This window comes from Antedon bifida, chromosome 3, assembly GCF_963402885.1.
Source record: "Antedon bifida chromosome 3, ecAntBifi1.1, whole genome shotgun sequence".
Lineage (NCBI taxonomy): Eukaryota > Metazoa > Echinodermata > Crinoidea > Comatulida > Antedonidae > Antedon > Antedon bifida.
Genome location: NC_136228.1, coordinates 21,328,092 through 21,344,642, shown reverse-complemented (window position 1 = coordinate 21,344,642; position 16,551 = coordinate 21,328,092). Strand labels below are relative to the sequence as shown.

At 33.2% G+C, this 16,551-nt stretch overlaps 1 protein-coding gene across 1 annotated transcript; it reads left to right on the top strand.

Moving 5' to 3' along the window:
- Positions 1-4,343: 4,343 nt before the first annotated feature.
- LOC144838214 (uncharacterized) lies at positions 4,344-5,328 on the top strand. The gene is made up of 3 exons (XM_078693567.1): positions 4,344-4,612; positions 4,898-5,055; positions 5,206-5,328. The coding sequence occupies exons 1-3, from the start codon at positions 4,471-4,473 to the stop codon at positions 5,326-5,328; spliced, it is 423 nt and encodes a 140-aa protein (XP_078549693.1). The 5' UTR covers positions 4,344-4,470.
- Positions 5,329-16,551: the final 11,223 nt, after the last annotated feature.

The window sequence follows — 16,551 nt, the reverse complement described above, 5'->3', positions numbered from 1 at the left end:
CATATTTATATGTTTTTTACGGTACACCCACCACACTGGAGAACAATAATATAAGCATGGCAGCACAAGTGTCTTATAAAGATGGAGAGCTACACTACTAGGGGCATTAGATGTGATTAACCGTATAAGACCAATAAGACGGTTACAATTTGATACTGCATCCTGAACTTGATTGTCCCATGACAAGTTACTTTGTATTGAGCAGCCTAAAATGTTTAATGAATCATTACAATCTAAAAGTGTATCAGAAATGCTGTATATAGGTTTAGGATATCCTCCTCTAAAAACTATTTACTCAAACCAAATAATATAATGGTCGCTAACTAGACCTAGCCTAGGCCTATATAGGCCTATTAGTATAACCTACTAGTTAGTAGTAGTAGATCTTACCTCCGATTTTTCCTACAATCCCTCTTTGTCTACCAAATCCCGGAAATCTCACTGTGACATAATTACCCACTTTGGGTATTATATCCTTTGGCTCAATTATTGATTTAGAATTAAAAATGGTCCCAGTTATGGGATTATCATTAATCCAAATAATTAAAACAATAGAATTTGAAGAAGACATTATTAGGCTAATTGAAACTTGAAAGTTGGTATTCGGTGGTTGGCAGTTGGGATCCGAGAGAGAGAGAGAGAAGCGGGAATATCAAAATATGGAATGATAATTATTAATAATAGATACATGGATGGTGCTTCTTTTCGATGTTTTTCATTGAAACTAATGTTAAATTGGCGATATTAGGGCTACTTCAAACAAATTTACTCGAAAAAAAATCTACTCAAGCCTCTAACTTACTTTTAACTTATTCATACGATAAATCGCCTCTAAATGATACAATATGAACGGGTATGTGCGCGTATTATGGGCGGCGCACCCAGTACACGCGTGCAAAAGGTTTTGTAACAAATAATATTTATTAGTAGTACTCCGCCCCTTTACTGATGATTGAGGTCAAGTTGGTATTTCAATGATTTTTTCACAATAAATCTTTTCATCCAATACATTACGTAACATCACATTAGACGAATTTCCTGGACCGGCTATAATTTTATTGTAAGTACAATACAGTACAATTTAGGCCTATTTATTAATTAGGCATAATTGACCATCCTAACAACCCTCCTACCAATGCCCTTATGCCTAAATCTGGGCATCTATTATATAACGATCGACCATGGTCACGTCCATGGTCGATCCTGACCTCCGTGGCATGAAGGTATAACTCCATGGATCGACGATAAAAAGATAAACGTAAATTTGTCTTACATAAAAGAAAAGAAAAAGTTTTATTTAAGAATTATCGGATGATCTTTTATGCTGTCTGATAAAAATAATACTTGTTAAAATCTAATCAAATGACGTATGATCAATAACAACAATTAAATCGATTGATTGAACGTAGAAAAATATTATTTTCATCAACCGCAGCTCAAATGGTTATCGTAGATCGTATCGTATATAAAACACTTTTTAAATTGGTTTTGTTTTATGTAAGACAATCGCATATTTATCTATTTATCGTCCTTTATTTATTAAATGGGCCTTAATGCTAACATTTTTTAGTGTCGTAACGTAACTACCGGTAGTGGCACAGTTGTTTTAATGCAATAGATGTAATTGAACCCCGAACACACACATCATAGTAACTTGCTGGTGTAATTTACATCTATTACCCTTTTTCTATATAGTCAAGAAAATGTCGGACTTAAGTTCGTTATCTGATCCTCAAGACATCACTCCAAAGAAGAGGAAACGCTCCTCGAAGCACTTCGGGTTTAATCCCAGAAGAGCGAGATATGCTTTTTGGTGGATGAGGCCCAAAACTAGACCTACCGGAGGTACCTGTAGTCCAAATCTAAGCGTGTCATCGTCGAGCCTCAGTTCACTGATCTCGGAGCGTCTTAGTATTGTTAGTAGTGAAGATATTAATAATGAAGTTGATTTGCAGTCCTCTACTGCCAGTAGTTTTAGTTTTTTATTTTCAATTAATTCTACCACTGCCAGTGGTGGAAGTTTTACTTCAAAATTTATTTCCTGGTTCTTGCCATACTTATCTCAGTTATTACACTAGCGTACTTTTATTTGTGATTAAACATAATTTGACACAGAATGCTTTTGCCGATTTAATTCAGTTGTTATCCTCTATTTTGCCAAACCAATGCAAGGTTGTGAATTCGGTTTATAAAATAAAAAACATCATGAAGCACGAAACTGGCCACAAAGATCCAGCGATTAGATAAATAAAAATATGGCTGCAGTCGCGTGCGCAAATTTGAGTTAGTGTTTCCGACCGACCGACCGACATAGTGAGCTATAGAGTCGCGACAAAAAATAAGCATATTTTTGTTTTTATTTATTTAGGTGTTGACATTTTGACAGTGTACGGAGTCAAAAAGGTACATTTACGTATACTGGCAACAATATTGGACCTTCCAGCTAAGGTCATGGTTTGTAATATGAAACCGTATAACGGACAATTTGGTTGCAACTATTGCCTTGCAGAGGGGGAGACACTGCCAACATCACACTTGCATAGGTTTTATCCTTTTCAGGAAAACACGCCAAAAAGAACGCACCAATCAATGATTAGTGACGCGAGAGAGGCAGCCATAAGTGGTGGTTCTGTAAGATTAAATTTTGATTTATTGCTGTAATACATCATTTGAATATATTTACTGTTATTTTCAGTAATAGTACACATAATGTTACCATTTTTTTTATTGTCCTCTTTAACATGTTGAACGTAAACTAATACTGTAATTATAATTTAATTATTCAATGTGATTTGTTTCTAATCATTTGAAGGTTCGAGGCATTAAAGGTGCGTCGGCTCTACTTGCATTGCCGCCATACATTGACTTATCTACAGTGTGCGTCATAGACTGGATGCATTGTGTGTTATTAGGGGTAACCAAGCAATTACTCAACTTTTGGTTTGGAAAGGATTCCAGAGGAGAAAGGTTTAGTTTAAAAACAAAGGTATTTTTCTTATTTATAATAATAATAATAAGCTTTATTTAATCACTGATACTTAAGTCAACTAAAAGTTGTTTTTCAGTAAGACCGTGCTCAAAGGAAAACACCAACAAAAATAAATGTAAAAAGCAAATATCAAATCAAATAATAAAACAATTACAGAAGCAAAAAAACAAAAGCAGATAATAAAACAATTACAATAAAATAAAACAAGGATACACCTACTAACTATAAAATTAAATAATACACTACATTTAAATAAAGCTACATGAAATTAGCAGTTAACAGTTTCTTAAAAAGAGAGACAGAGTTCACATTTTTAATATCTTGTATCATGTAGCTCATTCCAAACCTTGGCACCTCTATATGATAAGCTACGTTTTTTGTAGTTTGTGTTTGGTTTTGGTACAATTAAATTTGGCTTAGTTAGTTGATATTGAACTTATTTAATAAATATGGAGGTGCAAGGTTATTCATAATCTTAAACATAACAATAGCTTCATTTATATATAATCTTTCATCTAAGTTCATCCAATTTAGACTTTGTAGAGCTTGAGTACTAGAGTCGGTTTGAGATTTGTTTGTAATAACTTTTGCTGCGCGATTTTGAAGAACTTGTAGTGTTTTACTTTGAGTTATATTTGAACGTCCCCAAACAACATGGCAATACTCAAGATGAGGAGCCATAAGTGATTTGTATAGTTTGCATTGAATTTCTTTTGGAAATATATTATTAGTCTTTTTTAAGTAGTTCAAGCTCTGCAAAACCTTAGATTTTACATTATCGATTTGTGAGCACCAAGAAAGATTATTATCTAATATCACACCAAGGTGTTTACATTTATTTACACGAGAGATTGGTTCTCCATCTATGTTAATGTTGACTTGTAAGTCAGATAGTTTACTTAACCTCTGACTCGTTCCAATTAACATAAATACAGTTTTTTTAACATTTAGGCTAAGTTTGTTGCATATGAGCCATCTTTTAAGACACAATATATATTATTATTATTATATTATATTGATAGCCTGTTTCATAAAAAAGTACTGTATAAAATTTCACTTGTAATCAGCAAATAATTTTTATTTTCTTTTTAGATTGCTCTTCTCAACCAAAGGTATTTAAACATTAAACCACCGAATTTTATTGCCCGCTGCCAATCAAGACTGGATGAATGCAGCATTGGAAAGGTACCGGTATAAATTTTTTGTGGTTAGTTTAGGCACAATAGGAACATTTAGGTGGTGACGTATGTGCCTTTTTAAGCCAATATAAACCACATTAAAGTATATGCGATTTTTGATGTCTCAAGTGTAGGTGTCTCAAAATTTACTACTACTACTACTACTACTACTACAACTACGGCATCTGGACTGTTCCAATAAAAGTATTTTAAATGTTTTAACACATACCATACCATTCTATTAAAGCATCTGAATATCGGGAATGGTTGATCCACTTCTCCATTCACGTATTACATGAAGTCATGCCTGACGACATCTTCAAACATTATGCATTGCTGGTAAATGGAATAGCTAGGCTAACCAAATCAAAAATAACTGACCATGACCTGGAGGAAGCTGAAAACTCACTTCAACGCTTTTGCAGTTTGTTTCCTGATATATACGGTAGGCCTATATGAATTTTGAATTTAAATTAAGTAGGCCTATCTCGTCTTTCGGATAGGACCTAAAGCCGTTAGTCCTATGTACATAATTATAGTGCACATTTAAGTACTTAGTACTATTAAAAAAGAGTAGGAGATCGTCTTCTGGTGTGTTGCGCTGCTGGCTGCCCTGGGTCCGTAAAGGGTCGAATGTTTTATATTCTTTTATTACCTATTATTATTTTAGTACCTATTGTTTTGGGGGTTTTTCGTCTAATAATATAATATGCCTACGTTTGTTTTCTAGGGCGAACCAAACAAACCATGAACATTCACTTATTGACACATCTCACAGATGTCTGTAGAATGTATGGACCATTATACGAATACTCTTGCTTTGGGTTCGAGTCTATGAATTCTTTTTTGAAGCGAATGGTCCATGGATCACGATTTGTAAACAGCCAAGTAAGTTTTTAAATAAATGAATGTCATCCTGTAATAGTGTGCACTGTTCTTACAGTTATCTTTTTGTTTTATATGTTTTATGAACTACTTGCACTGCCAACTGTACATAACCTTGCTAACCATAGTACGATACGTTATGATTCAATATAGATTTCATTTGCCGTTGGTATGGCTAAAGGCCTACCTTCATTGGTAAACAACATTATTGACGAAAGTGTGTCACCAAAGACGAAGAAGTTGCTTAAGCGGTTGACTTCTAAATTCCTGCGTTAAGTAGTCTATTTTTTTAAATAATACATTTTGCAATACCCTGAAAGAAATATGAATAATTACCAATGAAAAATAGCCTTTACAGACGTATAAGAAACTGAATACATCCGTAATCCAATGCTAATAATATATGTAATAGACTAGTGTTATTATTTTTTATAGAGATGACAATCAATGTATGGAGGGGGAAACCAGTCGGGTGCTTCCAATACCAGATGGCTATGAACATCTAGGAAAAATTGCCACAATACAACACACTGGCCAATTTCGGAGGTACAGCAGAGGGCGCAGCATCTTTACCTGCTTGCACCACGAAAAAAGCACTAAAAGAAGCAACAGCAGCATTGTATACAGCAGGGAGGATGCAGAAGGACCGCACAAAACTGGCCAAATCATCAATTTCATAACCACAACTACAATTCCTTATGCCCTTATTTGAGAATACAAACACACGCAACAAATGTTGCATCATGTCAACATAGCAACACCTTCTGATCTAGTTCTAATTCCTCTTTCACATATAAAACATCATTGTGTTTTCATTCACATTCAAGACAGAACATACATATCTGTACCACGAAACTTACTCGAACATGATTAAAGATGTAGAAAAAACACCAAAATAATGTTTTCACTTATAAAAAGGCAGAAACGGTTTTAACCAAAAAGAATGTTTTGCTTTAAATTACATTTTTTTTCAGGTAAATAATGTTTTTATTTTCAATGCAGTTTTTTGGTCAAAGTGAACTTTTATAATGTGACATTAAAATGGCATATTAAACAAAAACGTTTAACAAATTATTTTTTAGGGTGTTTGTTTGTTGGTGTTTGAGTTAAACCTATAGGCCTAAACACAAACTGATTGAATGTAATTTTCTCTAAATTGTATATGTATGTCTCGGTTGGTCATTCTGACAGATTTCCTCATCTTTATCGTTTCAAATAAATTAATTATATTTCAGTATATCACCGGGCGGTTTAGAATTAATGTTCTATGCCGGATGTGTTTATATACTGACAGATTTCCGCATGTTATCGTTTCAAATTAATTAATTAACCGGACGGTTTTGAATTTATTCTGTTTCTGTGATGTTTATATAGAAATCCCGTTAACAGCACACTCTTGTACGTATAATGTTGCCACGACGACGTCTCTAGCTAGTAGAAATTTCCCATGCTAACATTTCCTAGCCCAGAGTTTCTAAATATAGAACAATATAACGCCACTGCTCTCATGTGCGCTTCCTTGCGACGCGGTCGGCTTACACAAAGGGATCGCAATTAGACCATGTGACATTGTGATGAACTGAATTCCCTTCTCCGTACGTTGACCCATATTTGGTGTACGGAGAAGATCAAACGAGGTGACGCATTAATTTCTAGTTTGTCGTGCAGGGTCCGGATTTTTTTGCAGGATGGCGACCATCACCAGACAAACTTGAGTCGAACATGGTATTTCTCATTTAATTTGTTTTAGTCCCAAGATTTGCTATTAAACGCAGCTGTTAATACTGTACACAGTATTTTTAATACATTATTATCGTTATTTATTTAAAAACACAAAAACGATCAAAAAGTGGGTATATATTATTATATCCCAGGACAGCCATCACAACATTTGTGTTGCAAAATTTTGAATTCAGAGAAGAAAAAACACACAATCATTTAGTTCATTGAATATTTAACTGAACTATTTAGCTGAGTTATTTGTACGGTAAACACGACTGTAATAAGTGGTTGCTGATGATGTGATGGCTGTTTCGATCCTTAAGAGTTAGGGAGGTGGCTACTGATCGGATCTCCTGCATAAAACGAAACATGCATTGTCTATGCAGGAGTGCATATTGCACTCATCAGCTGGTAAACCAATAGCGTAATACCCTCAACATATTATTATTAAAAGAACTCAACTTGGTTATCTCATTAAAACAACTGAAACTAATTGGTCGTAACATCTCGTATATTGAACAAATAACAACTCAACATTTGTAATCAATAGTATTAGGTTTAAAATAAACCAATATCAACTTTGAAAATAGAAAAAGTATGTAACAAAAAAACTCAACAATGTTATGAAATGAATAAAATAATGTAATGGCAAGAAAATGAATGAACAATGAATGAAGTCTCTTACCTTAAATTATCGGCATCACTTGTACATTTTTTTTAATGACGACACAATTGATATGGTTCCCGCCATTTTTGTATTAAAAGCAAGGGGAAACACAATCTATAACAATTAGATACTTCAAAGTTCTTTAAAATGTCTAGTCCTATCGACTAATGTACCTTTACGTATTAAAAGAAACATTTTTTTCGCGATACTAATGTAAAAACAACCACTGACAACTCCGATACAATATAAAAAAGACACTATATAACATAGCATAATTAGGACATTTTTTTAAAACTTACATAGGAAAGTTTACAGTACAGTACAGCAAACCGATCTTACTGTAGAAAATCCCCTATATAAACAAGATCCCGCTATGGCGTACAAGATCCCGTACTTTTACAAACAAAATCCCGCCAATCCCGATGTTGCGTAGGCCTACAAAATCCCGATCTTGCGTTAAAAATCCCGTACTTTTACAAACAAAATCCCGACAATCGCAATGTTGCGTACAAAATCCCGATCTTGCGTACAAAATCCTTTACTTTTACAAACAAAATCCCGCCAATCCCGATGTTGCGTACAAAATCCCGTAGTCTACAAAGACAATCCTGTCGATCCCGATCTTGCGTACAAAATCCCATAATTTTATAAACAAAATCCCGCCAATCCCGATCTTGTGTACAAAATCCCGTAGTCTATACAAACACAATCCTGTCAATCCCGATGTTGCGTACAAAATCCCGTAATTTTATAAACAAAATCCCGCCAATCCCGATCTTGCGTACAAAATCCCGATGTTGCCTACAAAATCCCGCAATTCTTAAAAAAAATCCTGTTTATCCCGATATTGCGTAAAAAAAATCCAGAGTTCGTCCCGGTGGGATCGTCAAATCCCACCGGGATGGCCCCATCCCGGTTGGATCCCACCGCATCCCGATCGGGATCCCGATCTCATTTTTTATGGGGAAGTTATTGCAAAACATTACTGTCCAGGGATAAGTTGTGTAGAGATATGTTATGTTTTTTGTTTGAAACATTAGTAATTAATAGTATTTCTGATCATCTTTTCACCAAATTTTCTGTTAAAATGAATCTAAATATGTATATTTCCAACAATTTGATACCAAATTTAAGTTTCTACGACCAGTACTTACAGAGATATGAAGATGCCCTGGTATGTGGGTCAAAGGTCAGAAAGTGCATTTCTGATCATTTTTGACTAAAATGCCCCATTAGACTGAATATAAATGCATGCCTTCTGAACATTTTGAGACCAACATTGACTTGCTGCGACCAGTGGTTGCCAAGATACAAGTAGCTATTTATATTTCTTCATATAACCCTTGACCCTGACTCTTTGACCTTTTGTAACATTTTTCTAAAAATGTGTAACAAATAACAAAATCTATATTTCGAACAGTTTTAAGACCAAATTCAAGTGTCTACGACCAGTAGTTACGGAGATACATACATGCCCTGGGTTGTGGGTCAAAGGTCAGAAATGGCATTTCCGGTCATTTTTGACTAAAATGTCCCATTAGACTGAATATATATGTATACCTTCCGATCAATTTGAGACCAAAATTACCTTGCTGTGACCAGTGGTTGTCGAGATTTAAGGACATGTTGGTGTTTGGTGTTATAACCTTTCACCCTGACCTTTTACCCTGACCTTTTGACCTTTCGCCACATTTTCAAAATGTGTAACCAAGCCAAAATTGATTGTTTGCCCACCCTAAACCAATTTCTGAAGTAAAATTCTCTAGAAAAGTTGATGTAGCTACTAGAGTACTAATAAACATGCACCCCTAAGAAAAAGAAGAGTCAGGCATATAGTGTGGGCCACTATGTAATTTCGTGTCATTTTTTTGTTAAAAGCAAAATTCCAGCTGATTTAGTGTCTTTAGGATGTAAAGTAATGAAAAAAATATGTTGCCATTTTTTTAAAAAAGCTTAAGGGTGTCAAATCCAAGATGGCCGCCAATACGTAAAATATCCAATAAATGTACCATATTGGACAAAGTAACACCCATTATGAATAATATTTTAGGTTCATATGGGTTCTCTGCTATAAGAATTATTATAAACCTATATTCATTAGTATTCTGACATTTTGAATTTCAAAATGGCCGCCATTTTTAAAAAATTGATTAAATTTCTTAATAACATGTGCAATAAAATTATAGGCCTATGACAACAACATTGGTGATTAACACAAAATGGCGGCCATTTTGAATTTTAAAATGGCCGCCATTTTTTTAAAATGGGTTAAATTTCTTATTAAAACTTGTATAAGTTAAATGAAATTAGATTGAAATATACAAAATGATATGCTTATGACAACAACATGGTGATTACCACAAAATGTTGACCATCAGGAGGTCTACAGTACTGACAGTACACTTCTTCATATTAAAACATCTCATAAACTTCTTCAGTTAAATGAAAACTAACTCTGCCAAAGTCCTTCAATGAAATATTTCTAATCTTGAATGCGATACAGTAAGTTGACCTTCCTTCGTTCTCTACTACTGTATCCATCAAACTTCCACAGACTGATCTGCGTTCCCAACAACCTTGTTCAGAAACAATTGGCAAAATAACTGAAATACCTCATTTCACCGGCAAATAATCTCTATAGGAGTCTTCTTTTACTTTGATAAGTTTGTCACCTGTATTCACCGTCATATATATTTTTTTGCCAATATTCGTCTTTTTGTTAGCCTCCCATATATGACAGTTTTCCTTCTACAAGACTTTTACCAATGCCTCAAACATTTTCTGTCCAATTTAATCATGCCATGGCCAACAAACACCTTTGTGCGAATTGCAGCATTCTTCATTAATCGGGATATCATCTCTCTTTAAATGTTAACTAGATTTGCCAGCTCTGATGAAATCATTAATTTGTGTTATTCCAATGATACCACGCTCAATGACCCTGATCAATTGATGTAAATCCAGCAAGTCCCACAAATACATGTCCTCTCATATACATATATAGGGATATAGTTTAACCACATCATTTAGATTTCGTCGACTCTCTGTATTCAAGTTAATATCTTTATGATCAGCCTCTTTCAAACAAAGTGATACTTAACTTAGAATCTCTTTCTCCGTCTGCATTTGTAGAAGCAAGTTGTAGAGAGAAAGCAGAATTAGTGTGCTTGTGTCCTTTACAGATGTTTTCCATTTAAGATATTTGTGTCACTGGTTGTATAGGTAATACAAGTTCAGTTTCAACAAAAGCACTTGCCTCAACACTATTTTCACAAAATGTCCAAAAGCCATATAGTTCACCGGGTCGACATAATAATTGCTTTTTGATGTCATCTCTGTCCACCTCCACTCATCTCGGGCAAGAGTCATCACCAGGCATTCTTGTCTTTCCCTAGTACATGAGTTTTTATACCACAACCATGTGCACTCTTCAAACCAGTGTATAATGCTGGTCTGTCTGTAGGGGGTACATATCTAATAAAATTGGTTGAGATTGTAGAAGATGAGAAGTAGGAGTTCATTCATTTACAAGGTTATTTATAGGCAGAGCTGTATCTGTATTTCCTTCAAGCTTCTGCCAAAAGTTGACAGATTGAAAACTTACCAACCATACTGGTGACTATGGCCCTGAAGGTTCAGACATTGAATTACATAGCAATAACGCAATTTGTAATTTAGAATCTATATATAAATTATGGTTAATTCTGACATAGGCGAGCACAATGGAAAAACTTTGGAACAAATTTCTGCCTTGGATACCTACCTGAACTATCTCAGGTGTACCGCGAAATGTACAACAGTTTTCACTATTACGATATTGTTCCATATTTCTATTTTAGGAATATATTATAAAGAGTTTTAAAACAAAATTTCTGATTCATCGGTAGATTTTCAACTCAATTTCAATTGTACGCGGTAATTTCCGGGTTCACGATGAGTTCACAGGTTCACCTTGCAACTACCTGGTTTCAGTTAAGTTGGTCGTTAGTGGCTATAACTATTTTAGTTTTTTGTTTATTTTCGGATCGGACCGCGTGTGTGAAGGTACAGTAGTTAAAAATAAAATCCCGATAGCCGAGTTTTATTGAGTAAGCTGGCAGGAATAACTGTAGGCTATCTGTGTCCCATTAGGGCCCATATTGCAAGCCGTCTAAAACATCTTCCTTCTTGGGCCGAAACGGCCTACACTGTCGCGGAGGTTAGTTTCAAAAGATGTTTAAATTAAATAATGTATTATGATGGTTTATTTGAATAAACGCCTCCCCAATAAAACATCACTTTGAATAATAAACGCTCATCCACATTAATTATACACACAATATTGTATATACTATTTATAATAGAATTTATTACACTGTTAACTATAATTTACCAAGCATTTGTTATAATTTTTTACCACTTTTCATATCTATTTATTTGATTATAAATGTTACGATATTATTAAAACTAAAAAATCCCTCGAATAAGCATCTCCCTCAAATGAACTCTGCCTCCCCACCTCCGCCCTATAAAACAATAAACACTATACTTTAAAATGTTATTAATCATCTAAGACACTGTGAAACAGATTAGGTTTAGTTTTTCGAATGTCAAGCATTTTCAATAATGGTAACCGGCAGAAAACGTACAAGGAGAACGTCCTTCTAAAACCTTTTTACCCGAGTCATTATCCTTCCGAGAACCTTCGTTTACACTTCCTAGAGGGGAGCGAGCGAACTAGAGGTCTAACCCTCTAGTTTAGACGTAATTGTTGTTGAATATTTGATATAAATTGTTAATTTGTTCCATACTTTTGAACTCCAACTTTGAACGATTATTTAATTTAATAAATAGTCATAGTGGGGTATTATATATCTGTTATATAGAGGACATTGACAACTTTAGCCTTATATTTACAATTTACAATCCTGTGAGAAGTGACAATTTTAGAACATTGTGTACAAACAACAATTTATGCACACATATTTAAAAAAAATTATTTGAAGAATTTAATTTTTAGTGGCGGCCATTTTGAAATCCAAGATGGCCGACAGATTACATAGTTAGGATTGTATAATGGGTACAGTAATACCATCAAAACGGACTTGTTCCACATTCATAATTTGTATTATTGGTGATATTCTGATTTTTAATAGGGTTATTTGAATGTTGGCGGCAATCTTGAATTTGGTCCTTTAAATGTCTTTTGAAAAAATGGCAACATATTTTTTTTCATTCCTTATATTATCAAGATATGAAATAAAGTAAAAGTTTGCTTTTAACAAAAAATATACACGACATTCATATAAACGACATACCAGCCTACACTAATAAACAAAGCCCTTGGTTAACAAAGGATTTGATAAAAAGTATACAAGAAAGAGATGCATTAAAACGGAAAGCCATAAAGAAGAACAGTGCACCCTTATAGGATGAATATCAAGCAAAAAGAAATGAAGTTAATTCAAAAAGCATTTAGAAAACAACAAAATTGATATTTTTGTACTAAATGAAACACGACTTAATAATCAAATTAATAATAATGACATTGCAATCAATGGGTATGATATCTTTAGGAAGGACCGTAATCGTGAAGGTGGTGGTGTTGCATTATATGTTAATAAAAATGGTGGCTTCACATATAAAATTAAAGAAAATTTAATGAAACCTGAACTAGAATTAATTGCTATTGAAATTACACAACCAAAAATGAAGCCAATAATCTTGTTAGCCTGGTATCGCCCGCCTAATTCAAGTATAAATTTATTTGAAATATTTGAACATGTTCTTAATGATATAGAAAGTACATACACAAACAATGAACTAATTGTAATTGGTGATTTGAATTGTGATATTAACGCAAGCACTCCTTCATGTTACACAAATAGATTAAATGAGATAACTACAAATCACCATTTAAAAATGATAATTACTGAATCTACACGAATTACAAGCAGTACATCCACTTTGATAGATCACATATATGTCTCTAATACAGAAAAAGTAAGCAATGCTGGTGTATTACATAGTGGTATAAGTGACCATTCTATTATTTATGCTGTAATTGGTAAACAAAAGAAAAGTGTTAATAACCATAGGTATAAAACAAATAGAAATTACAAAAACCTTGACGAAACTAATTTCAAACTAGATCTGCTAAATGTAAATTGGATGGAAATTTCAAAACATGATAACATTGATAAGGCCCTTGAAGATTTTGAAAATAAGTTCATAAAAGTGGCTAATAAACATGCACCCCTAAGAAAAAGAAGAGTCAGGCATAAACAAAGCCCTTGGTTAACAAAGGATCTGATAAAAAGTATACAAGAAAGAGACGCATTAAAACGGAAAGCCATAAGGAAGAACAGTGCACCCTTATGGGATGAATATCGAGCAAAAAGAAATGAAGTTAATTCAAAAATTAAACAATGCAAACAGGATTACTTCTCAGATCAACTTAATACTAAAAACCCCAAAAAGATCTGGGAAAACATAAGACTCATTGTTCCTGGCAAAAGTAAAAATACTGATATAACAAATCTGAAAAGTGAGAATGGTACACAGTCTAATTTTAGTGATATAGCTAATGCTTTAAATGAGTATTTTTCTAATGTGGGTCCAAACCTTGCTAAAACAATTCCTAATGTAAATAATGATGATTTTGTACAAAACACAAATGTTGAAAATCCCGAAAAATTTAACTTTGAAAATATTGACTGTGAATATGTATATAAACTATTAACTTCTATCTCAATAAAAGAGGCGACTGGAAATGATATGCTTCCAGCCTACCTTATAAATGTAGCAAAAGATTCTATTGTGTATCCACTCACCTACTTAAAGACCCCTTCCCTGCAATTTTGGACGTTTTTTGGAAAATAATACATATATATCACTTTAAAAACATTAAACCATGTCATTCCTTGTCTTAAATGTACGTTTTATGGTAAATTATGATAAAAAGTGAGAAACAATGCACTACCTAAGTAGCTCGCGGCGATCGACCTCTCGTGGACGGTCTTAGGCCTAGCCTAGCTAGGCTTAGTTTTGTAGGCCTAGCTGGTAAACATCGGTAACGTACGAACATTGTACGCTAGCTATATACCTAGCCTGACGTTGTATAGTTGCTGCATTAATTGTCTTTCTATTTTTGCCAGACTCCGTTGATACAAATTGGGGAAAACCCTGTATTTTCGCTGAAAAGTTAGGAGTCTTCCATTTGTTTTGGCCTCATGATCGATCGAAAAGTAGGCAAATTACAGGTGAAAAACAAAAATATCAATCCACGCGCAATGCATTTTGGGATTTATAGCGGGCCGCTATAATTATTAGAATCAACTTATTTTTCACATTTTTAACCGTTTAAAGACGAAAAAAGTTATCGCAATAGGACCATATAGTATTATTTTTACATTAAATATAGTTTGTGATCTTAAATTAGATCTAAAAAACGTACGGAAGGGGGCTTTAATACATTTATCTCTCTCAACATCAACATTCCCTGCCAAATGGAAAAGTGCTAAAATCTGTCCCATATATAAAGGTGGTGATAAAACTGAAAGAAGCAACTACAGACCTATTTCGGTTCTGCCTGTTCTCTCTAAAATTCTTGAAAGAGTAGTCTTTGACCAAGCACATGTAAAAGTACCTGTGGCATTCCACAGGGGTCTATTCTAGGCCCATTACTATTCTTACTTTATATTAATGATCTGCCTCAAAATATATTCATTACTCATCTGACAATATTAATGATGTAATTGAAGCTCTAAATGTTGACTTAAATAGTATTAAAAACTGGCTCATTAAAAATAAACTTAGTTTAAATGTACAGAAAACTGAATATATGATTATAAGTACTTCACAAAAAACTTCAAAAATTAATGATTTAAATGTAAATATTGATGGTCAAAAGCTAAATCGTGTCAAACATTGTAAACACCTTGGTGTGATTATTGATGATAATCTCTCTTGGAATAAATATACTGACTATGTAAAAGGTAAGGCACTGCAAGGACTTTACTACCTCAAAAAAGAAAATTCTATTTGACCAAAAAATGTACAATGTACAAATCGTTAATTGCTCCCTATTTTGAATACTGCCATGTTGTCTGGGGACGCTCAAACCAACTACAAAGTAACAAACTTCAAGTTATGCAAAACAGAGCTGCCAAAATAATAACTAAGAAAAGTAGAAGTGATTCTAGTAGTGAAGCCTTGCACAGCCTTAGCTTTGATAATCTTGAGAAACGTTTGTATATAAATGAAGCCATCACTATGTTCAAAATTACCAATAATTTAGCACCAACTTACCTAATAAACAGATTTCATATCAAAGAAAATCATTATGACACAAGATCTCAAGATCAACTAATGCTACCTAAACCTAGAACGGACTATAAAAAACGGAGCCTGTCTTATAGAGGTGCTAAATTATGGAATGAACTAAGTGATGACATAAAAAATGTAAAAACATCTTTTAATTTTAAATTAAAATTAAAAAATGTATGATTACCATTATATTTAAGTATACTATAGTTCAAATTATATGATGTCAGAAATGTATTTAAGATTTTCAATTTAATAAGGTAATATAACATTTATTTGTAAGTAATTACTTTCTTAATGTTAATCTTGGTGTTCACTCTTTTGTACGATTTGGATTTTACAAATTTTAAAATTCTAATTTGTTTTAATACTGTAATTTAATATTAATGTAGATGTGTAAATTAAGATTTTCAGTTTTTGGTTAAATCCTTAATAATAATTTAATTAATATCTTTAGTATTAAGTTTCATTGTCATTGTCAAGATAAACTCTTGTTGTTAATTGTTTAATTGTTTCGTTGTTTTATTTTAATGTTCCTGTTCGTAATCTTCGTAGTAAACCCTTTCTTCATGTTAAATTTTCTCGTGTCAATGTTTGTAAAAATGGTATTTTCTGTAGACTCTCGTCTTTGTACAATTCATGTCTTTTAAAAAATAATTCTTTAGATATTTTTAACTGTAATTTTTCTCAATTTAAATGTATTATTAATGAAATTATTTAAATAATCTTTTTTTCATTTTGTATATATTTATATTGGCTCATATTTTATAGTTTAGTTATTTTATTTTCAACCTGTTATTGGTGTT

Excerpts from the sequence above, each read along its gene's own strand:
- LOC144838214 (XM_078693567.1), top strand. The coding sequence starts at position 4,471 with ATGCCTGACGACATCTTCAAACATTATGCATTGCTGGTAAATGGAATA. Across the intron at positions 4,613-4,897 it reads TTTGTTTCCTGATATATACG|GGCGAACCAAACAAACCATG; the intron begins GTAGGCCTATAT and ends TTTGTTTTCTAG. Across the intron at positions 5,056-5,205 it reads CACGATTTGTAAACAGCCAA|ATTTCATTTGCCGTTGGTAT; the intron begins GTAAGTTTTTAA and ends GATTCAATATAG.